The 16,919-nt window shown below is 50.1% G+C and overlaps 1 protein-coding gene across 14 annotated transcripts in view; it reads right to left on the bottom strand.

Annotated features, from left to right (window-relative positions):
- CACNA2D4 (calcium voltage-gated channel auxiliary subunit alpha2delta 4) overlaps window positions 1-16,919 on the bottom strand; it is a 134,815-nt gene that overhangs the window by 79,886 nt on the left and 38,010 nt on the right. For 11 of the 14 annotated variants that reach the window (XR_010120908.1, XR_010120910.1, XR_010120909.1 and 8 more), the window contains 12 exons: window positions 14,664-14,724; window positions 13,892-14,042; window positions 13,634-13,708; window positions 12,666-12,755; window positions 12,447-12,560; window positions 11,922-12,000; window positions 10,533-10,666; window positions 7,469-7,546; window positions 6,617-6,697; window positions 5,975-6,049; window positions 2,925-3,011; window positions 2,277-2,348 (listed from right to left, as the gene is read on the bottom strand). Coding sequence is in view for 10 of the 14 variants with exons in the window: in XM_063639856.1 (XP_063495926.1) it covers window positions 2,277-2,348; window positions 2,925-3,011; window positions 5,975-6,049; window positions 6,617-6,697; window positions 7,469-7,546; window positions 10,533-10,666; window positions 11,922-12,000; window positions 12,447-12,560; window positions 12,666-12,755; window positions 13,634-13,708; window positions 13,892-14,042; window positions 14,664-14,724 (1,097 nt within the window). In the remaining 4 variants the exon portion in view is untranslated. The remainder of the gene's footprint in view (window positions 1-2,276; window positions 2,349-2,924; window positions 3,012-5,974; window positions 6,050-6,616; window positions 6,698-7,468; window positions 7,547-10,532; window positions 10,667-11,921; window positions 12,001-12,446; window positions 12,561-12,665; window positions 12,756-13,633; window positions 13,709-13,891; window positions 14,043-14,663; window positions 14,725-16,919) is intronic. The other 3 variants (XM_063639859.1, XM_063639857.1, XM_063639855.1) reach the window with 2 other exon arrangements.

Genomic DNA, 16,919 nt, shown 5'->3' with positions numbered 1-16,919 from the left:
AGGTTTCTGGGTTTGTGAGTCCTGCCCTAAATCATGCTGTTGATCCATGGAAAATAAGGATACCTGTAAAATCCCCTGGAGAAAACAACACAGCAGGCGGTCCTGTGCCGGGAGGATGGCTCGAACAGTAACAGATATTCACACAAGGCTTTTAGAAAGCTTTCCTCAGCCTAGACCTAGACCTGGAGATGGTTTCCACTGAGAAACAAGCTCGTAAGTTGAGACACACCACTGAGCTGAGAGGCAGGGCTGGGACAGATCAGCAGGCAGGCCGACCATGGGGCAGTTGGATGGCTCTGTAAGAGCTTTGTGGAGAAGAGAGAAGATGCAGCCACTTTGGGGATGAGTGGCAGCCTAAGACATCAGAGCAGTGAGAGCCAGACACTGCCTCGGTGGCCCCACACCAGCAAAATGCCCTGCACAGGGTGGAGGCTGCCAGGCTCCCGGGGTCAGGGTGAAGAGATGGAGGATGAAGGAGGGCTGAGTGGTGATAGAACGGGGTAGAGGGAGAGGAGAAGGCGATGAGTGTTCAAGGTGGAATAGAAATGCTATGCTAAAGCGAATTCTGGGAAACCTTTAAGGCTGGAGAGTTGAGAATTCAGGGCCAGTCCTACAGAAAAAGCCTTCTACAGCAGTGGTTACGAATGGGAGATCTCAGAGCAGTTACCCGTGGGCTTCGCAGTTGATCATCTGGGTTACTCTGGACAAGTTTTTAGTCTCTCTGAATATCCTCATCTGTCAAATGGGGATAGGATAGGCCCACCCTCAGGTTGTGAGCGTTCAATGAGTGAATACTTGAAAGCGCCCAGCCCAGTTTCTTATAAAAGTTAGTTGCCATCATTATTATTAGCTGTACTAATAGTAGCAAGACATGAACCCCTAAGTGCTATGGAACGTCCATTTCATGGTCATGATGGTCGTCATCCTCATTGAACGTTCTTTATGTTGAAGCACCCATATATCAGGAAGCCTTTGTGAAATTGCAAATATATAACCCAGATGGTTTATTAGTAGCAATGAACAAACTTTGAAAGGATGAGCAGAGGTTTCAGAAGTTCAGCCTGCTGCATCTGGTTAGGACTCTGCCTCAGTGGCTTTGAGAAGCATAAAAGCAGCACCAGATTCCTGGGCACTGGGGGAAAGGGTAGAAGAGAACCACACCCACTGCGTGTGTCAGTCTGTATTAGATACAGTATAGCCACATTCAGATCTACCTTTAAGCTGTCGTGTGCCATAAGCCTACTAAATTCTTCATTGTCAGTTCAGTGCTGTGGCCGTGCCGGGCTATGTGAGAGCTCATCTGTGCACGTGAGCAGGAATCTGATTGGGATAAAGGTGGGTGCCTGTGGAAGAAGCCTCTATTCTTTTGGATCAGGAGAAGGAACAGCTGCCACTGGTGGTCTGACCTCACTATAGTGCCCAGTCTTCCTGAAGGAGGCCTTTCTCAGCCCAGAGCTTACAAAAAGCCAGGCAGATGCCACCAAAATCAGACACTGGTTCCAGTGAAAATCAGTCTGGCCTAAAAGGGATGCTTCCTTGTCTCTCCCTGTGCTTTCTTGTTTGGCTTTCATGGAGGTCTGTGTTGTGGAAGAACTTGGGTCTAATTGCTGCAGGCAGATGCCTGTGCTCTTTCAGCTGAGGCAGATGGGCAGGGGAGGAGGAGGTGGGGGTGGCTGTGAGGGAGGAGGTGACATTTGTAAATATGTCAAGGGACAATGCAGAATCAGTAGACACTTTGGAACCTTTTAAGTGAGAAGATGAAATGATCTTTTATAAATGATGCACAAGGCTGTAAAGATAGTAATGGGATTAGTGAGGGTATTGATTCCTAACTATCTGGAAATGACAGTCGATGAAAATCAGCTGTAGGGAATAGTGACTATTTCAATCCCTTCCCGTATAACATTTCACAAGAGCTGCTTACCATTTACAAAATTAGCTGTCACTTTTCCCCTTTTCATTATAAACAACAAAAGGGCCAGTAGCAGGCAGCATAAGGAGGAAAGAAGAGCTGTAAATGCCTTGGCCAGCCTTCTGCCCAGCTTAGCGGTCTCCCAAAAGCCAAGTGTTGCATGAGCAATCCTGTCACTCCCTGGCTAGGTGTTTCTCCAGGACCAACGCACCCTGGGTATACTCCCTAACGGACCCTCTAGGTGCAGCAAGCACTCAACTCTTCAGCTATAATCAGGCTAAGTCCAGGTCCCTCGTCACTACTCTAAACACAATTAATGAAGACACCTTCCTAGGCCACGCCCTGGCTGTTTCTAGCTCCTTACCCCTTTATCCATCGGAACCTTCACATCCATCGAGAGAGTACCTGTTTCCCTATTGATCATGGCTGTTCTCAGCTTCAGGAGGAAAGACAATGGCATTAGTTCCTTGGCTCACAGGGGAGGGTGAAAGTATGGCATTCTTCAGACCAGATTAGAGGTGATCCCCAGAAACACTTTTGGTTCTTCCCTTTTTCCTCTGAGAGAGATACCAGGAGGGAAGATGGACCTTCCTCTAAGCTCCATCTACCTAATAATTCCAGGCATTCACCAAGATCCCACTCCCATGTGGACTGATGCATTGGGGTACAGAGTGCCAAGTTGCTGGGACATAATTTCCTCTAGGACGAGATATTGCAATCAAAAGCCAGGCTAAAACATCACTAAAACTCAAACTCTGCAGCTTATACACATGATCTCATCCGGCCTCAGTAGTCCTTGTGATTGAAGAAGATATTGTTATATTTTTATAGTTGTTAAAAGAATTGCTCGTTTTAAGGCATTGCTTGTGGTTTGAGCTTGGAAAGGCTCTGGGACGAACCTGTTCTGCCTGACAGGAACAGAGTGACCTCAAAGCTCACAGCCACAAAGCTGACCCATTTAGTTGGATGTAGAGCTAAACTAGCTTCCTTTGCCCCTGTTTTCCCCACTCACGGATTCAGCCTGGTCTTCCCACTCCACTTCGGAGAGATCCACACTGTTGTAGTTAGGTTTGGGTTTTAGTTTCTTCCCCTCTCTGTACTGGAGTGGGCAGGTTAGGAAGAAAAACATGTGGTCAGTATACGTCCTGCTCAAGTTTATCTCTTCTACAAAGCCTTTCAGGTATATTCATAAAAGCAAGGGATTCCTTAGACATCAATCAATTCAGTAATTACTTAAGGTTATCTGGGCAAACTTCCACCTGATACAGAGCTCCCCTTACTGACATCTATGACAGATGGTCTCATGGCCTCTGAGTGAATCTTCCCCATGGCAGGGAGCTCCCTGTCTCGTGGGTCAGCTTGTTGGAGCTTTGGACAGCCCTGATGGTTAGAAAGTTCCTCCTCACACAAAGCTGAAATCCATCTCCCTGTTACTTCCACCACTGATCTTCCTTCTTTCCCCTGGAGCTGCATAGAACGTGTTCCACCTGACAGCCCCTGGGATTCCCAAAGATACTTGTCACGCCTAAGACTTCACTGCTCCGAGTTTGCCCGGTGTGCAGGTGCCTCGGCTCCCTCTGAATATGCTGTACTTTGTCTTCAATGTCACTCTCAAAATGGAGTTCCCAGGACAAAAGCCAACCTTCCAAACGGGGTCTGACCAGTGTGGTGTGGGCTGTGATCTGTGGACTAAGGCATCAGGGGGCCCTGACTGCTGCCTGCGGTTCTGCTGTCTTCCTGGCCAGCCACACTGACCTGGCAGTTCGGGCGGAGATTTCAGACAGTTCAGTCCCCTTGGTCTTCCTCATGGGACACACTGTCAGGTCCCTCTTCACGATCGTATGCTTGGGCATTGGGTATTTCGCAGAGCTCTCCAGGCATCCCTAATACAGTTCATCTTGCTAGTTGCAGCCCATTGTTTTAGAAGGCTGCTTTCTGAATACTAATTTTCTCGTTTAATGTGTGAGCCATACCTTCCAGACTTTATGGCATCTGCCTTCTGCATTTTCATCTTAGGGATAAAATATTTGAATGGGATGGAGACAAGGACAGATCAGTGCTTAATAAAGACCTCCCTTCAACTTGACATACAGCCATTAATCAACATGCTGAGTGTTATTATTTTCTGGCCCTGACTTCTCTCTCTCTGAAGCCAAGACAGATGTCATCAAGTTATCTATGATTAGATCTGCAGCACTTCCCGGGTTTAGTTTATTAACCCCAATCAGAAAAGGAAAGAGGATAGTTTGTCATTGAGGTAAATTAAGGATTAATTAGCATGGCTGCTTTGAGCCAAATGAGGCCCCCAGCAGATGCCTGGACAGCTCTGGTCCCCTATCACTGTGTATCTTGCTTCCACCAGTTTTTTGTTTGTTCACTTTTTTCGGGGAAGTGTCGTGCTGATTTCTTGCCTGTTCAGGGGATCTGTAGGGTCCCCTTTCCCCTCTTTCCCTCCTTTCCCATGCCTGGATCATGCTTCTTGGTCTTATTAATGACCATACTCATCAAACAGCCCCGTCCTGCCGTCTTTTACTTGGGATTTGTTTCCTTTGGGTGGGGCCCAACATTCCATTGCCATTTCCTAAATCCTGACAAAGCCTGAAGATCATCGGTAGCTCCTCATTTTAAAACCGCAATTCTACTCCATGAAGTACTCCTACATGGGGCATTGACACAGAAGGATTTCAGTCCAATGGCATGGCTCTTTTAATTTATTACTGGGCATATCCTCGTTATTTTTTCTTTTTCAAACGTAACTATTGTTTTCCTGATAGTGCTTTCCTCAGATAACTCATTACATTGGCTTTACTATATCTTTTGTTGTGTAATAGTGTCCTGGGTGGTATGATTCCCTAATTGTTTCCTTTGTGTAAGTCTAGTTTTCCTAATTAGAGTACAAGCCTCTGTTTATAGCATTCTTCGCTGCGTCATGAGGTCAGGCACGAGGTCCACACTGTGAATCAACTGGTTGAAGCCTTATATTCATGTAGAGCACACAGATGGGACAGGCAGTTTATGATCATACCCCTCAATTCCACAAGTCAGATCCAGAATCAGCATATTATTTCACTAGTGAGTCATTTTGCTGGCACTGGGGCTGTCCCCTGCAGAACCCCTTGGTACAAGGGAGTGACATGTTATGGGTTCAGATGAATGCCCGGCAGAGCCTGATTTGGAAGACAGCATGAACAGAGTGGCTTCCAGTGTGCCCTGATCTCTCTCTATTCAGAACTCCTAGAGTTTGCCTTAAATAGTTAATCACTGCCTTGCAGATATTCAGTATCTATTTGAACCAAGTGGAATGAATGGAGTGTGGCTTAGACTGACCTCTCCAAATGACACCTGGGCAGATGAGGCCCTAAGTTCTCCAGAAGGTGGTCTGCTGTCTGTCCTCTGTTGCCATCTGTTATTCACCACAAGACTGGTAGAGGGCAAAGGGCTACGATTCTCCTAGGACTTTAGGTCCCTCTGTCCCAACAATCACACTGAGAGCTGTGGTCATTATTGCTGCATAGTGCCCAAGTGCATGACTAGCTCCTGGAGGCAGAGCTTTGAGATGAGACAATGCAACTTTCTTCCTCAGCCATCAGATGCTCAGTTGAACTCATGTGAAAATACCCAGCCTCTGCGTCAGGGTAGAGAGGGCTGGGAGAGCCAGGAGCACTCAGGAATGCATCCTAAGCTGTGCTGCTCAGGAGAGGGCTCCCCTGCCATTTCCATGGTTAACTCCTTGTTCACCCAACTTCGTAGGCCCCCAGAGTTCTGAGAGACTCCAAGCAGATGTGAATAATGGCCCTGAGGGCTCTTTAGCCTCAAAACTGCACACTTCATTACGTGCTCTCTGGCCCACTCATCAGTCATTTCACATGTTTTTGCCTTGTCTCTTCTGATAGAATCTAAACAACTTGAAAACAGGGACCATGACTCGAATACGTTTTTCTCATATTACCCACTGGGTTCCTAAATGGAGCCCAACGTGTGTTTGTTGTTTTAATCGTTTTTGTGAATTACCCCCAAATCCCATACAGTGAGGATCCCAAGGCAAAGAAGATCTGTACCTACCAGGGGCCGGAGGTCGGGATGGGAGAGGATGTAGCCGTTGTTGGTGTTCAGAAAGGCGTATCCGTGTACTCCAAGCTGCCAGAGTCCAGGGTGGAGTCGCATTAGGCCTGCTGTTTGTGCTGGGCATCTGGAGTTGGGCAGGGGTTTGGGGGCCACAGGACGGTCAAAGATGGCAGCTCACAGGAGTGAGTCTTTTCAATAGGAACATAACTGAGCCAGTGCCATGCTTCCATCCATGGATTGAGGAGTCCTTTCCAAACCGGGCTGTTTATAGCAACCATCATCATACACATTATTACCTGACTTCTTTACCATCACATGTTCTGGGTGCTTTGATGATGTAATCTCACTCACCCTCACAGCAGGACTGTGTGGCACGGAGGAGCAGACTGAGATACTGAGACACTGGACAGGGAAAGGACTTACTGAAGGCCACAGAGCAAGTCATAGTTCATGGTGGGAAAGGGACCCAGGGGTACCAGTTGCTGCTCCCATGCTCAGCACCTGCACTTCTTGGGCGGTGATGGAAGGGCCCCATCCCAGCTCTGGGCTTGGCTTGCCTGGAGACAGGCTCCCATCATGGGGGAGGGAGTTTGCTCCTGAAGAAACTGTGATCCCCACAGGGAACAGACCCAGGCTCACCTTGTACCGGGGCGCCAGCTTCATCAGCTCTCTCAGGGCCACATCTGAGCCTACCACACCCAGAAGAATGCCATGGGATCGCTGGAAGGAAAGACACAAGGGGTGGGGGAGACACAGCTTCCCTGTGTACAAGGTTAGACTGGACCCTAGGCCTGTCCAGAGCCTGGAAGAGGAAGCCACTTAGGCTTTAAGTGGTTCTTCCTCTGCAATTAGATTCTAGGCTGGGAATAAAAATCTAGACTCTTATCAGACGAGGTCCCAGGAGCAAAATCAGCTGCTAGGAAGATTAATACCCAGTATTAATATTTAAGTTGTAATATTTAAATGGAATCCAAAGTTAAATGAAATATTAATCTTCACGGCAGAGGCTGAAGTTATCGGGATCTTAGGGACCATAACTCACGGGGGCTCTGAAGCATACGGAGCCTGTAATGAAACATTTCCTGACCTGATGGAGGATGGAAGGCTCAAGAAATCCCCTCACCAGAGGCCTTTACAGACAAGTTAGAGTCTGCACAACCTGGCAGATTAAGCATGGCTTTGCCAGAAAGGCTGACGGGAAACCCTCCAGCCTTATATCCCCAAGGCAGGGGTCCCAACTAAAGAGCAGCGAAACTACTCCCAGCCAGCCAGCAGCGTCACTGGGGAAGCTGTGGAAAGGCACAGCCCACCAGCCCACCTCCAACCAGGAGAGTCTGGGGTAGCTACTCTGGGACAGGCTTGGAAATCTGCATTCAAACCCTCCCAAGGTGGCTCAGAGGCACAGCCAAGTCAAGAATCACTGGTCTAAAGATGCCACTGCGGCCCCAGGTTCTAATCCCTGGTACAACCTCTCCAGGAGCAGCCACTCACCGTTTCATTCTTCTTGCTGAAGACTGGCATGGCCACAGTGGTGAGCAGTGTCGGGCTCTGAGCCTGTGAGCTGAGGAGCTGTCACGGAGGGGAGAACAGGGGTCAGAAGGTGCGGCCTAGGGCCACTGGTTTGCTGCACTCAGAGCACCCAGTGCGGAGAACCCACAGTCACTATGTCAATTATCCAGCGTCACCTTCCCACAGGAAGGAGGAAATCCCAAATGAGGGTTCCCTTCTCTGCAAAAGGAGAGTTGGCAGGAATGCTGTGGGCCAGAGGTAGACTGGAGGGGAGGACCAGGCTGATGTCACTAAGCAGGGTCCTGAGCCCCACGACCCAGCCCCAAGCACATTCACTAAGCTCTCTCGTCTCAGCGAGGCCCAGGCCTAGTGTTAAGCCCAAACCCAGGAAACAGGCCCATCTGTGCCTGCCTAGAAACAGAGAGGCTTTGCACAGCACGAGCTTTCCAGAAACCTCTGATATGGACTTAAGGTTGCTACAGGTGAGAGGGAGGCCATTGACCCAGAGCTACCCAGAAACACAAGCACACCCCGAGGAACCGCAGCGCAAAGGCAGGCCGTGGTGCAGCTGTAGTGGGCTTCGGGGCCATTCCTGGCACACAGGTCAGACCCACACGGTCTCCACTCACAACACCAGAGCCAGAACCCTTGCCACCTCTAGATGGCTGTCTGCCCTGACTGGCTGGGCTCACTGTGCCAGCTCCTCCAGCTGCTTGAAAGGGGCTCTGCATGTGTGCCCCACCTTATAACAAAAGTAGGCTTCTGACAAGCATGTGGGAAGAGAGGTATCATAAGTCTGACGTTGGATGAGATCAACTAAAGGAGACTGCTGAGTCATGGAAGCCCACAGTTGACTTTCTTGGGGAAGGAAGCACATTTTGGCCACCACGTCTCTTTCTCTCGCCTCATCTGAGTTTTCATTTTAGAGTTAGAGGTAAGGCTTTCTGAGAGCGAACCACGATGACATCTAACTGTTTTCTGAGCTTGGACACATCTCTATGGGCTACATGAGGGCTTTCCAGTCTCCTTCCTGAGTTAGGAATCATCAAGCCAGCTCGTCCCTGGCTCCCAGGAAGCAGCTCCCAGGCTCTTGGAGGCCTCTGTGGCCTGCTCTCCCTAGGACATGTCTAAGTCTGGGTGGGGTCCAGTCACAGCTGTCCCTGCACTCATGTTTCTGGACACCCTTGCAAGGGCGGACACCTGCCCTGGGCTCAGGGGAGTGACATCCTCTACTCAGAGGGTTCCGAAGTGGCTCCGGGAGCTCTGCAGGTGACCTTTAACTTCAGGGACTCCTAAATCAGGGACAGCAGAGGGAAGGAGGAAGACAGAGGAGATGCAGGGACTGGTTGCAGGGGGCGGTTCTCACTGAGGGACAGGTGTAAAAGTGAAGATCAAACTGTGAACTGTGGCCTCGTCTGTGTGCATGGAGGTAAGACAGCACCAGAAGGTCAGGCTGTGCATAGAATGCTAAGGACATCCTAGCACCATCTGACATCAGTTACAGCACACAGGGAAGCTGGGGTTGCTTCTGCCCACCTTCTGCCAAACTCACACCCAACACTTCAGGCCACCTTCAGCAGGTATGGCCTATGCCCGGCTTCTCTCATCAGATTTCACGGCTCCGAAAGCCTTCGCTTTCCAGCTCCCGTGGCGTGACCACAACACTCCCGGGTGAGGGAGGCCCACACAGAGCACCGGAGCCCTGGCCCCTCCTGCCAGGCTGGCTACTGGCAGGCAGATGAATGCACGGGTGATGGAGAGGAAGTGCAGGCGCCAGGGCTCATGGGAAGACAGCTCAAAGAAGATCCCCTCCTCCTGTCCTCCTTCTCCCAACCCACCTCCCTCTCATCAAACCTGGACACACAGGGCCCTATGAACACTTGGACAAGGGAGGGAGAGCCCTGCCCAAAGGCAGCCAGCTCCTCCCTTCTCAGCAGCAGTCGGTGATGGTCAGATGACATCTGCTGAGCATGGCCTTGTTGTGGGAGCCCTTTTAAAGTAGATTAATGAGCTTTTCATCCCAAATTTGGCCAGATAGCTTGTGTCTACTATTAACAGGTGGAGGTAAGCATGCCACTGCTTTTGGACACAGAGCAACTCAGAAGAAAGCTGACCACTGCATAGTTGCATTCCCAGCCTCCTTTGTCAGCACAGGGACTGAGTTCTGCCCAGTGAGAGGTGAATTCTGGGTTCTGGCAAGAGTCCCTGCAAGTTTCCTTCACAGGGATGAAGTATCCCCCTTCCCCTTCCACAGCCTGATGCTTAAGTGTGGTTTCAGTTGACTCATGTTCCACCAGTCTCCTGAGCACGAGCATGAGGGCCACATCCCTGGGACGGCAAAGGGGGCGGCAGGGAGGAGCCTGGGTCCCTGATGACCAGACCACAGAGCTCGTTGTCAGCTCTGGGCTTTGTTTACCCAAGGGGGACATTCACTTCTATCTTATTTAAGCCACTCTTTTCGGGTCTCTCTGGAGCCCAGCCTGATACATCATCACTGAAGCAGGTGGCTGCCTATGTGATGGGGATTTGAGAAATGGCAGAAAGGTCTCCCTTCCCCAAAAAGGTCCCATCTGAAGCTCTCCCTTTGATGTTCATTCTTTTGTGCAAGTCATTGCTGCCTGCAGTCCTTTGAAAATGCAGGGACCCAGGAAGGGAGAACATGTGTTCCAGCTGTGGGATGGTGGATTCTTGGTCTGACCCCTTTCTCCCCCGGGTGGGTGGGAGGGAGGGATGATGAGGGAGGCGAGGACTGTGGGGGAGGAGGGAGGAACAACTTCGGAGCAGGGACCCTGTCCGTGGAGAGCACCCCAGGCAGGTCTGCTGGGGGTCTAAGGCAGCATATGGGCAGTGGTCCCATTAGTGGGCCGAGGGCTGTCAGGAAAAGAGAAGGAAAAGCATGGAAAAGCGGCTTCATTCACCCCTTCTTAACGTTCCCTAAGGAGGTGCTAGGCCCACCTCTTTCCTGACCCAGGAAGTCACTTCTTGCTCCCTGGGGTCCCTAACTCTGAGGTGGGCTTCTCGAGCTGGGAGCTACTGCCAGCCTCACCTTGCTGTCCATGTAGGCCTCTGTCCAGATGATGTCGTGGTCGTGGTTGATGACCATGGGGCGGCTGAGCACGTGCAGGTATTCCATCACGTTCTCCTGGGTGTCCGCCAGCGTTGAGATCTGCGTGTAGTAGCCTGCGGTGGGGAAGGGCCACGTGGGTGTGGAAGGCAGGGCTTCCCTGGGAACCCCTCGCCAGGGCCTGCACGCTCCCCAGCTGCAGATGGCTCATAGCCGACTCCTCTGTGGAAACTGGCCCAGGGAGCAGGGAGCTACTTCCCCACAGTTGTGTCCTTTACCCAGGGGCAGCCGCAGGCCAGTGGGAGGCCAAGGCTCACCCTTCCTCACCCTGGAAGATCTCTGAGGGGCTGTCCCACCCAGAGCTCCGCAAAGGAGCAGCAGGGCCTGATGCAATGGTGTTGGGGGTCAGCCTCTCCCTCTCCCAGCCCCGCCCTCCCCACTTCCTCACAGGAGCACCTCATAACAGTGCCCTGTAAGCTTTCTTCGGTCACTCTTAGGCCTCTTCAGGGAACCCAATCAGAGGCAGAGATTTCTGCCTCTCCGCTCCTCCTTCCTCTGGTCCTTGTCCTTGCTCAGGTTGTGGGGTGGGTGTTACAGCCTATTCCCTGGAGCCATGGTGACACTCCAAAGCGCAGATGGCACAGAAGGCTGTGAATGGCCTCTCCGCTCTCCTGGCCCCCACCTCCCACCGTGTCCATCCCCCTCGCCAGTGAGATGCAGCACCACCTCTCTGCTCCCAGCAGCTCTCAGACCCTTTCAGCACGCTGTTCCCTCTGTCTGGAACACCCTTCCAGTTGCCCCACTGACTTGGAGAGTGCCTCCCCCACGGCCCCCGGCACCCTGAACAGTCTGTGTCTCTCCACCATCAAAGCACATTTCAGGCTGTATCATGGGTGGTGGTTTACTCGTATGTCTCCCTGCTGGACAATACCAAGAGGCAGACTGACCCTGAGTCCATCCTGATCCCTCTTGGTCCCCCGGTGCCTGGAAATGGTGCCAGGTGCATAGTGGATGCTCAGTGAATTTTTGTTGAATCAATGGGGTCTGGTCAGAGATAGATGAGGACCATTCACACACAAAACACTATTCCAGGGAAAACAGTGACCCTCTGCTTTTTGTCTGGGAGCAGAACCAGAGTCCATGGCTTAATTTGCCGAAAGAAAGAATGGGGGCAGGATGGAGACAGAGCTGACATCGTCTCACCTTGCTTTTTCCAAATACGAAGGAGGGACTGAAGCTGTTGTTCTTGACGTAGCGCTGCTCCTCTTAGGGGCCCATGGGGAAGCCTGTGCTCAGCACCTCCAGGGCTGGGTAACCCAGTCCCCCGCGCTCAGGTGCAGGTGGGAAGGCACCCGCCGGCCCGGCACTCACCTTTGTTGTTGCATGCGATCCACTTCATGCGGTCAGCAAAAGACACTTCTCTCCCAATGAGGTAAGTGAAAACTCGGACCTAACCCACAAGACACAGATGCACTCAGCAGCAAAATTCCTGGCCGTAAGTCATGTTAACATTGTTTGTGTGAGTCTTGGATGTTGGGCCCAGTGCTTCTCAGTCTTCGGGTTCTCCAATTTCACCCGCTGAGGCCCAGGCAGCAACGCAACTTGCCCAGGGCCATGGGGACTGCGGGTAGGTGCAAGGCTGAGATTTACAGCCTGGCAGTTCTGATGTCCCCAAACCATATTCTGGTCCCTCACCCCAAACCTCCTACATCAGGCCTCTGTGTCTCGGGTTGCCATAATTTTGGAACACCCAATTAAAACGTATCTGAAAGTAAGAATGGCTCTAATAGGAAAGCAGATTTGAATGGGGGCCATCCTTTTAGGGGCCCTGCTGGTGATCCCATCCATGGCAGCAGGAGAAGCTTTTTTCTCCCTGGACACCCGTGGGAGGGTCACCTTACAGTCTGGCCAGTTATACTTCTCAAACACCGGCTCGTAGTCCTCCACGGCACCATCGCTGATGAGCATGATGGCCTGGTTGCAGAGGCTTCCTTGCTTGGCCTCTTGGAACTGTGTAGGGAAGAGGAGTGCCCATGACCACAGGCCAAGCCTGCCCCCCTCCACCTGCCGCCTTCCTCCCAGTCCTCCCCTCCCAGGCCTCATCACAGTGGGCACCTGCTTCAGGATCTGGAAGGCTTCTCTCAGGGCTTGGTCCACGACTCCCACACCTTTGACCATCAACTCCTCCACCAGCAGTTTGAAATGCTGTCATGGGTGAGATATTAGAGAAGCATCGGGGTTGAGTGGGCCAGTGGAGCTTCATGTTTGGTGTTAATTTAGGAGGCTGTTTACGGACATCCCGAAGGACATGATTGCAGGGCCTGTGTCTCCATGATGCAGCTAAGTTCATGGACTGGTCCTCTATAATAGGTGTTTCTCAAATGTCCCCAAGATAAACTGAGAGAGGGTGAATGACTTGGTACACACCCATGGCCACTATTGGTGGGAAATGCCAAGTGTGAAGCTGAGTACAGGGGGAGGACAGTCCTGGGATGGAGGCAGGGTAACCTCGGCTCCCAGAAAACAGCCTGCAGCCCGCCGCCCAGGGGTGCGCACTTCACAGCAGAAAGTGTGGAGGTGTCCAGGGCAGAGGCCTGGCTTCAAGAGGAACTCAAACCCCAACTCCTCCGTCACAGAGGGAGGAATCTATGATGTGCAAAAGCTCTCTTTAAAAAATTATTGCCATGTCCTCTCCTCCTTGGTCTTTTACCAGAGAAAAGGACGACACTCAATGAAGTTTAAATTTATCCTCCTTTCAGGGAAGCTTCTCATGAAAACTGACATAATGGAAAGGCCCAGGTGGGAGGCAAAAGGGGAAATTGAGTCCTATAGAATCCCCAGGGTGAAAAACCAGTCCTGAATAAGGAAGGTTCCCTTTGGTATGAGGTCTCTATCTGCTCACTGTTTGCTCTGATAAGCAACAGTGTGTTTACAAGGTGGTTCCCTGGATTGTTTGCATGGGTAACGTGCTCTGCTCTCATTCCAGGTACTATGGGAATAAGCAAAAGGGGCCACAGAAACAACTGCCCACCATCCAGACAAGAGCAGGGGCTTGGAAGTCTCAGGCCACAGTGGACACTCACCTCTCGATTGTCTCGATCCGCCTGGACAAGGATCCCTTTAAAACAAGGCTCGATGTAATGGACGTAGTCATTGTACTGCAGTTGCAGTGAGTTGAGGGGAGGTGGGAGGAGAATAAACAGCATCAGGTTGCAAAGTCCAGGCCCAGCAAAGACACTCACGCAGGTCACTGGGTGGTCAGGGGTTGTGGGTCACCTTGGTATCTGTGTATGATTTCTAGAGCAAGTGAGAGCTATTCTAGAACAGGAAGGCACATTTACCGCAATGATATTAACAAAGTCATTCTCCCCCAGGGTGTCCAAGATGGTGGTGATGGTGTGCTTGGCAATAGTCATCCTCAGCCCCTTCATACTGCCGCTCACGTCCACCAAAATCACTATGTCCTTGGGAGAAGTAGCAGCTTGAATGTACCTGAAGGAAGAAAGGGAAAGATGGGAAAACCAAAGCCAGAACCAATACCTGACCAAGGGGTCTGCAGTTATTTCTCTTCAGATGCTGGCTCGAGCCCACCCAAAGTTCAGGGCAACCCATCTATGCCAGGTTTTACATGTTTCATAACCACTCGACACAGTGCGGAAGCCATCTGGGGTGGCAGTGATTGGGGATGTGCCCATCTAACAGGCCAGGTGGATGTAACCCTTGTTCCTTTTGATTTAGACCAACCAGGGTCCCTGAGGGGCTGGCAGCAGAAAGGGAGAGAGCTGGGTTTCAGATTCTGTTACAAACTTGCCAAAAAAGGGGTGTTGAAGGAGAGGAGAGCTTAACAAAAGGTTGATGTGGAGACAGCTCAGTGTCCTGGAAGGAGGTTTAGGTTGGGAAAGACAAATATGATCAGTCCTGGAGCAAGGCAGTTGTAGAGGGAAGGGAGGAACGCTGGCCCTTTTCCTGCTCTTGTGTCGGGTTAGGGTTCTACACACCCAAGGCCCTTGAGTGGTGGTGGGAGAGGGGGTGGGAGTGGAGGAGGACAAGGCAAAACCCAAAAGCTATGAGATAAATACCCGGGACGCAGACCTTTCCCCTATGAGCTCTTACCAGCCGCGGTTTCGGCAGTCAAAAGTAATGACTCCATTCTCATCAGGTGTCCATTTTATACCTGGGAGAATAAAGACCCGTTCTTTTACTAGCTTGGTGAGGCCACCCCAGATCCCCTGGCTGGGTGTGGACCCCCAGGATGGCCATGATCCCCAGGGCAGAACAGCTTTGGAGCTAGGGAATAGGGTGGGGACCACTGGGACATGCCCTGTAGACTGAGACAAGCTGGCAAGGAGACATCTACCAGCCAAACTGCCCAGATGCAGAGCTGGGGGTAATTTCACAGGCAGGTCCACATAGGTGGTGCCTGGGACTCATTTGTAAGGCAAAACCTCATATCAAATAGTGGAGGCAGAAGCTTTGGAGAAGTGTGACTTTTAACATCCATTACCATCCAGCAAAATGTGGACAAAATGTTGAAAGAGGCAAGTGCTCTGACTTCTAACCCACTTGCCTCTAGGTGTTAAGCTCATTAGCACTCAGGATCCTGCCTATTGGCTGGGATGGGAGAAATGATTTGGCTCTATGACTGTAGGCTCTTTGAGGTCAGGGATTCCTAGAACCCAGTAGAGTATATGCTTAATAAATGTCTGTTACCTGAATGAAAGGACAAATGAATGGATATGAAAGATCTTGGGTTGACCCAGTAGCAGAATGCTGGTGTAGATTTTTATCCTATTCACCTAATAAAAAAGTTTGTATAGATGCACAGAAAACACTGACAAGATCCACAATAGAATCTCGATTTGAAAAGACTATGATTGGGAATAGCGGGTTTAAAATAAGAAGAGTAAAAATAACAAGTGGAATTGCAATATGTTGTGATTGGGATAGAAAAAACGATTGTAGCAGTATTATGAATGTCTAGAAGCTCCAAGGGCCCTTCCCACTCCACAGTGGTTAGACTTCAGATGACATACACCCTTTGAGGCATTGCTGGCCTCTCAAAGGTAGGAGAGGTTTTCAGAGACCATGCTCTCAAAACCAAACAAATGAGAACAGAGCCCCAGGGTGAGGCGTATGTGTGGGGTCAGCTAGCACCCAAAGCCTTGAAGGTGGGAAGCAGAGCCATGGGAGTGTGGTGTGATGGGAGCTTGAGTACCACTGGTCTGACCTAGTCTTGCAGGCAGTCATGGGAAGTGGGGCTTTCCTGAGGCTGCATTCTTATAGCAACATGGTCATGAGGAATTTGATCCTTAGAACAGCAATGAGGAGGAGAAGCTGAGTCTGAGATTACTGGCTCTTAACCAAAACCTTCGAAGAGGACTTTGGAAGTCCTGAATGAGGGTACCCTCAAGTCTAAGTGGAAAAAGAAGCAAATTTTCTTCTGGATTCCCAACTCAGACCCACTGGAATCCAAAGAGGACAAGCAGCATGGCCTCACAAGCAAAGATCGCCAAATACATACTGAGCAGACCCCTATTAGTGAGAGGCAGCAGACTCAAGAGCTACCTCAAGAGCTGGATATAGCTTCTCAAGAATTACAGATGTTGGAATGTCCAAATACCAAACACAAACTAGGCAGGTATGAGAAGAACACACAATACAAAGAACATACAAGAAATGACCAGGAATGAAGAAACAGCCTTGCAAATATGAAGCTTTCAGAGATGAAAAAATGTGTAAGTTGAAAAAAATAAATTAAATGGACAGTGCTTTATTCATGGGTAAAAAGAAAATGCATACATTTGTGGATGTATCCAGAGTTCTACTGAGGCTGGAATGAAAATGTTTAATACACATCTGATTAGAGTCACAGAAAGAGAAAAGGGAGAGCATGGAGGAAAGGTGATGGTTAAAGAGATGATATTGGCAAATATTCTAGAACTGATTAAAAATGCAATTCCACAGATCCAGGAAGCACAGTGTATCCCAAACAGGATGAATAAAAAGATATCCACATATAGACACATAGTAGTGGAACTGCAGAACTTCAAAGGCAAATAAATAAATAAACAAATACCATGAAGGCAGCCAGAAAGCCCACGACACCTACAAAGGAAGAGCAGTTAAACTGGTAGATTTTCCCAACATCAACGAAAGCCAGAAGACAGTGGATAAACAGTTTTAAGATGTTGAGAGAATAGAATTATTGATTTAGAATTGCGTTGTCAGCAAAACTATCATTCAAGAATGAGGATAAAAGGAAACATTTGTAGATAAACACAATCTGAAGCAGTTTATACTGAAGGCCCCACTGTAAAGGAACTTCTGGAGGATTTACTTTAAGAAGAAGGGGAATGATATGGGAAAAAC

Source organism: Symphalangus syndactylus, chromosome 5 (assembly GCF_028878055.3).
Source record: "Symphalangus syndactylus isolate Jambi chromosome 5, NHGRI_mSymSyn1-v2.1_pri, whole genome shotgun sequence".
NCBI classification, from domain to species: domain Eukaryota; kingdom Metazoa; phylum Chordata; class Mammalia; order Primates; family Hylobatidae; genus Symphalangus; species Symphalangus syndactylus.
This window is presented reverse-complemented; position numbering and strand designations above follow the sequence as displayed.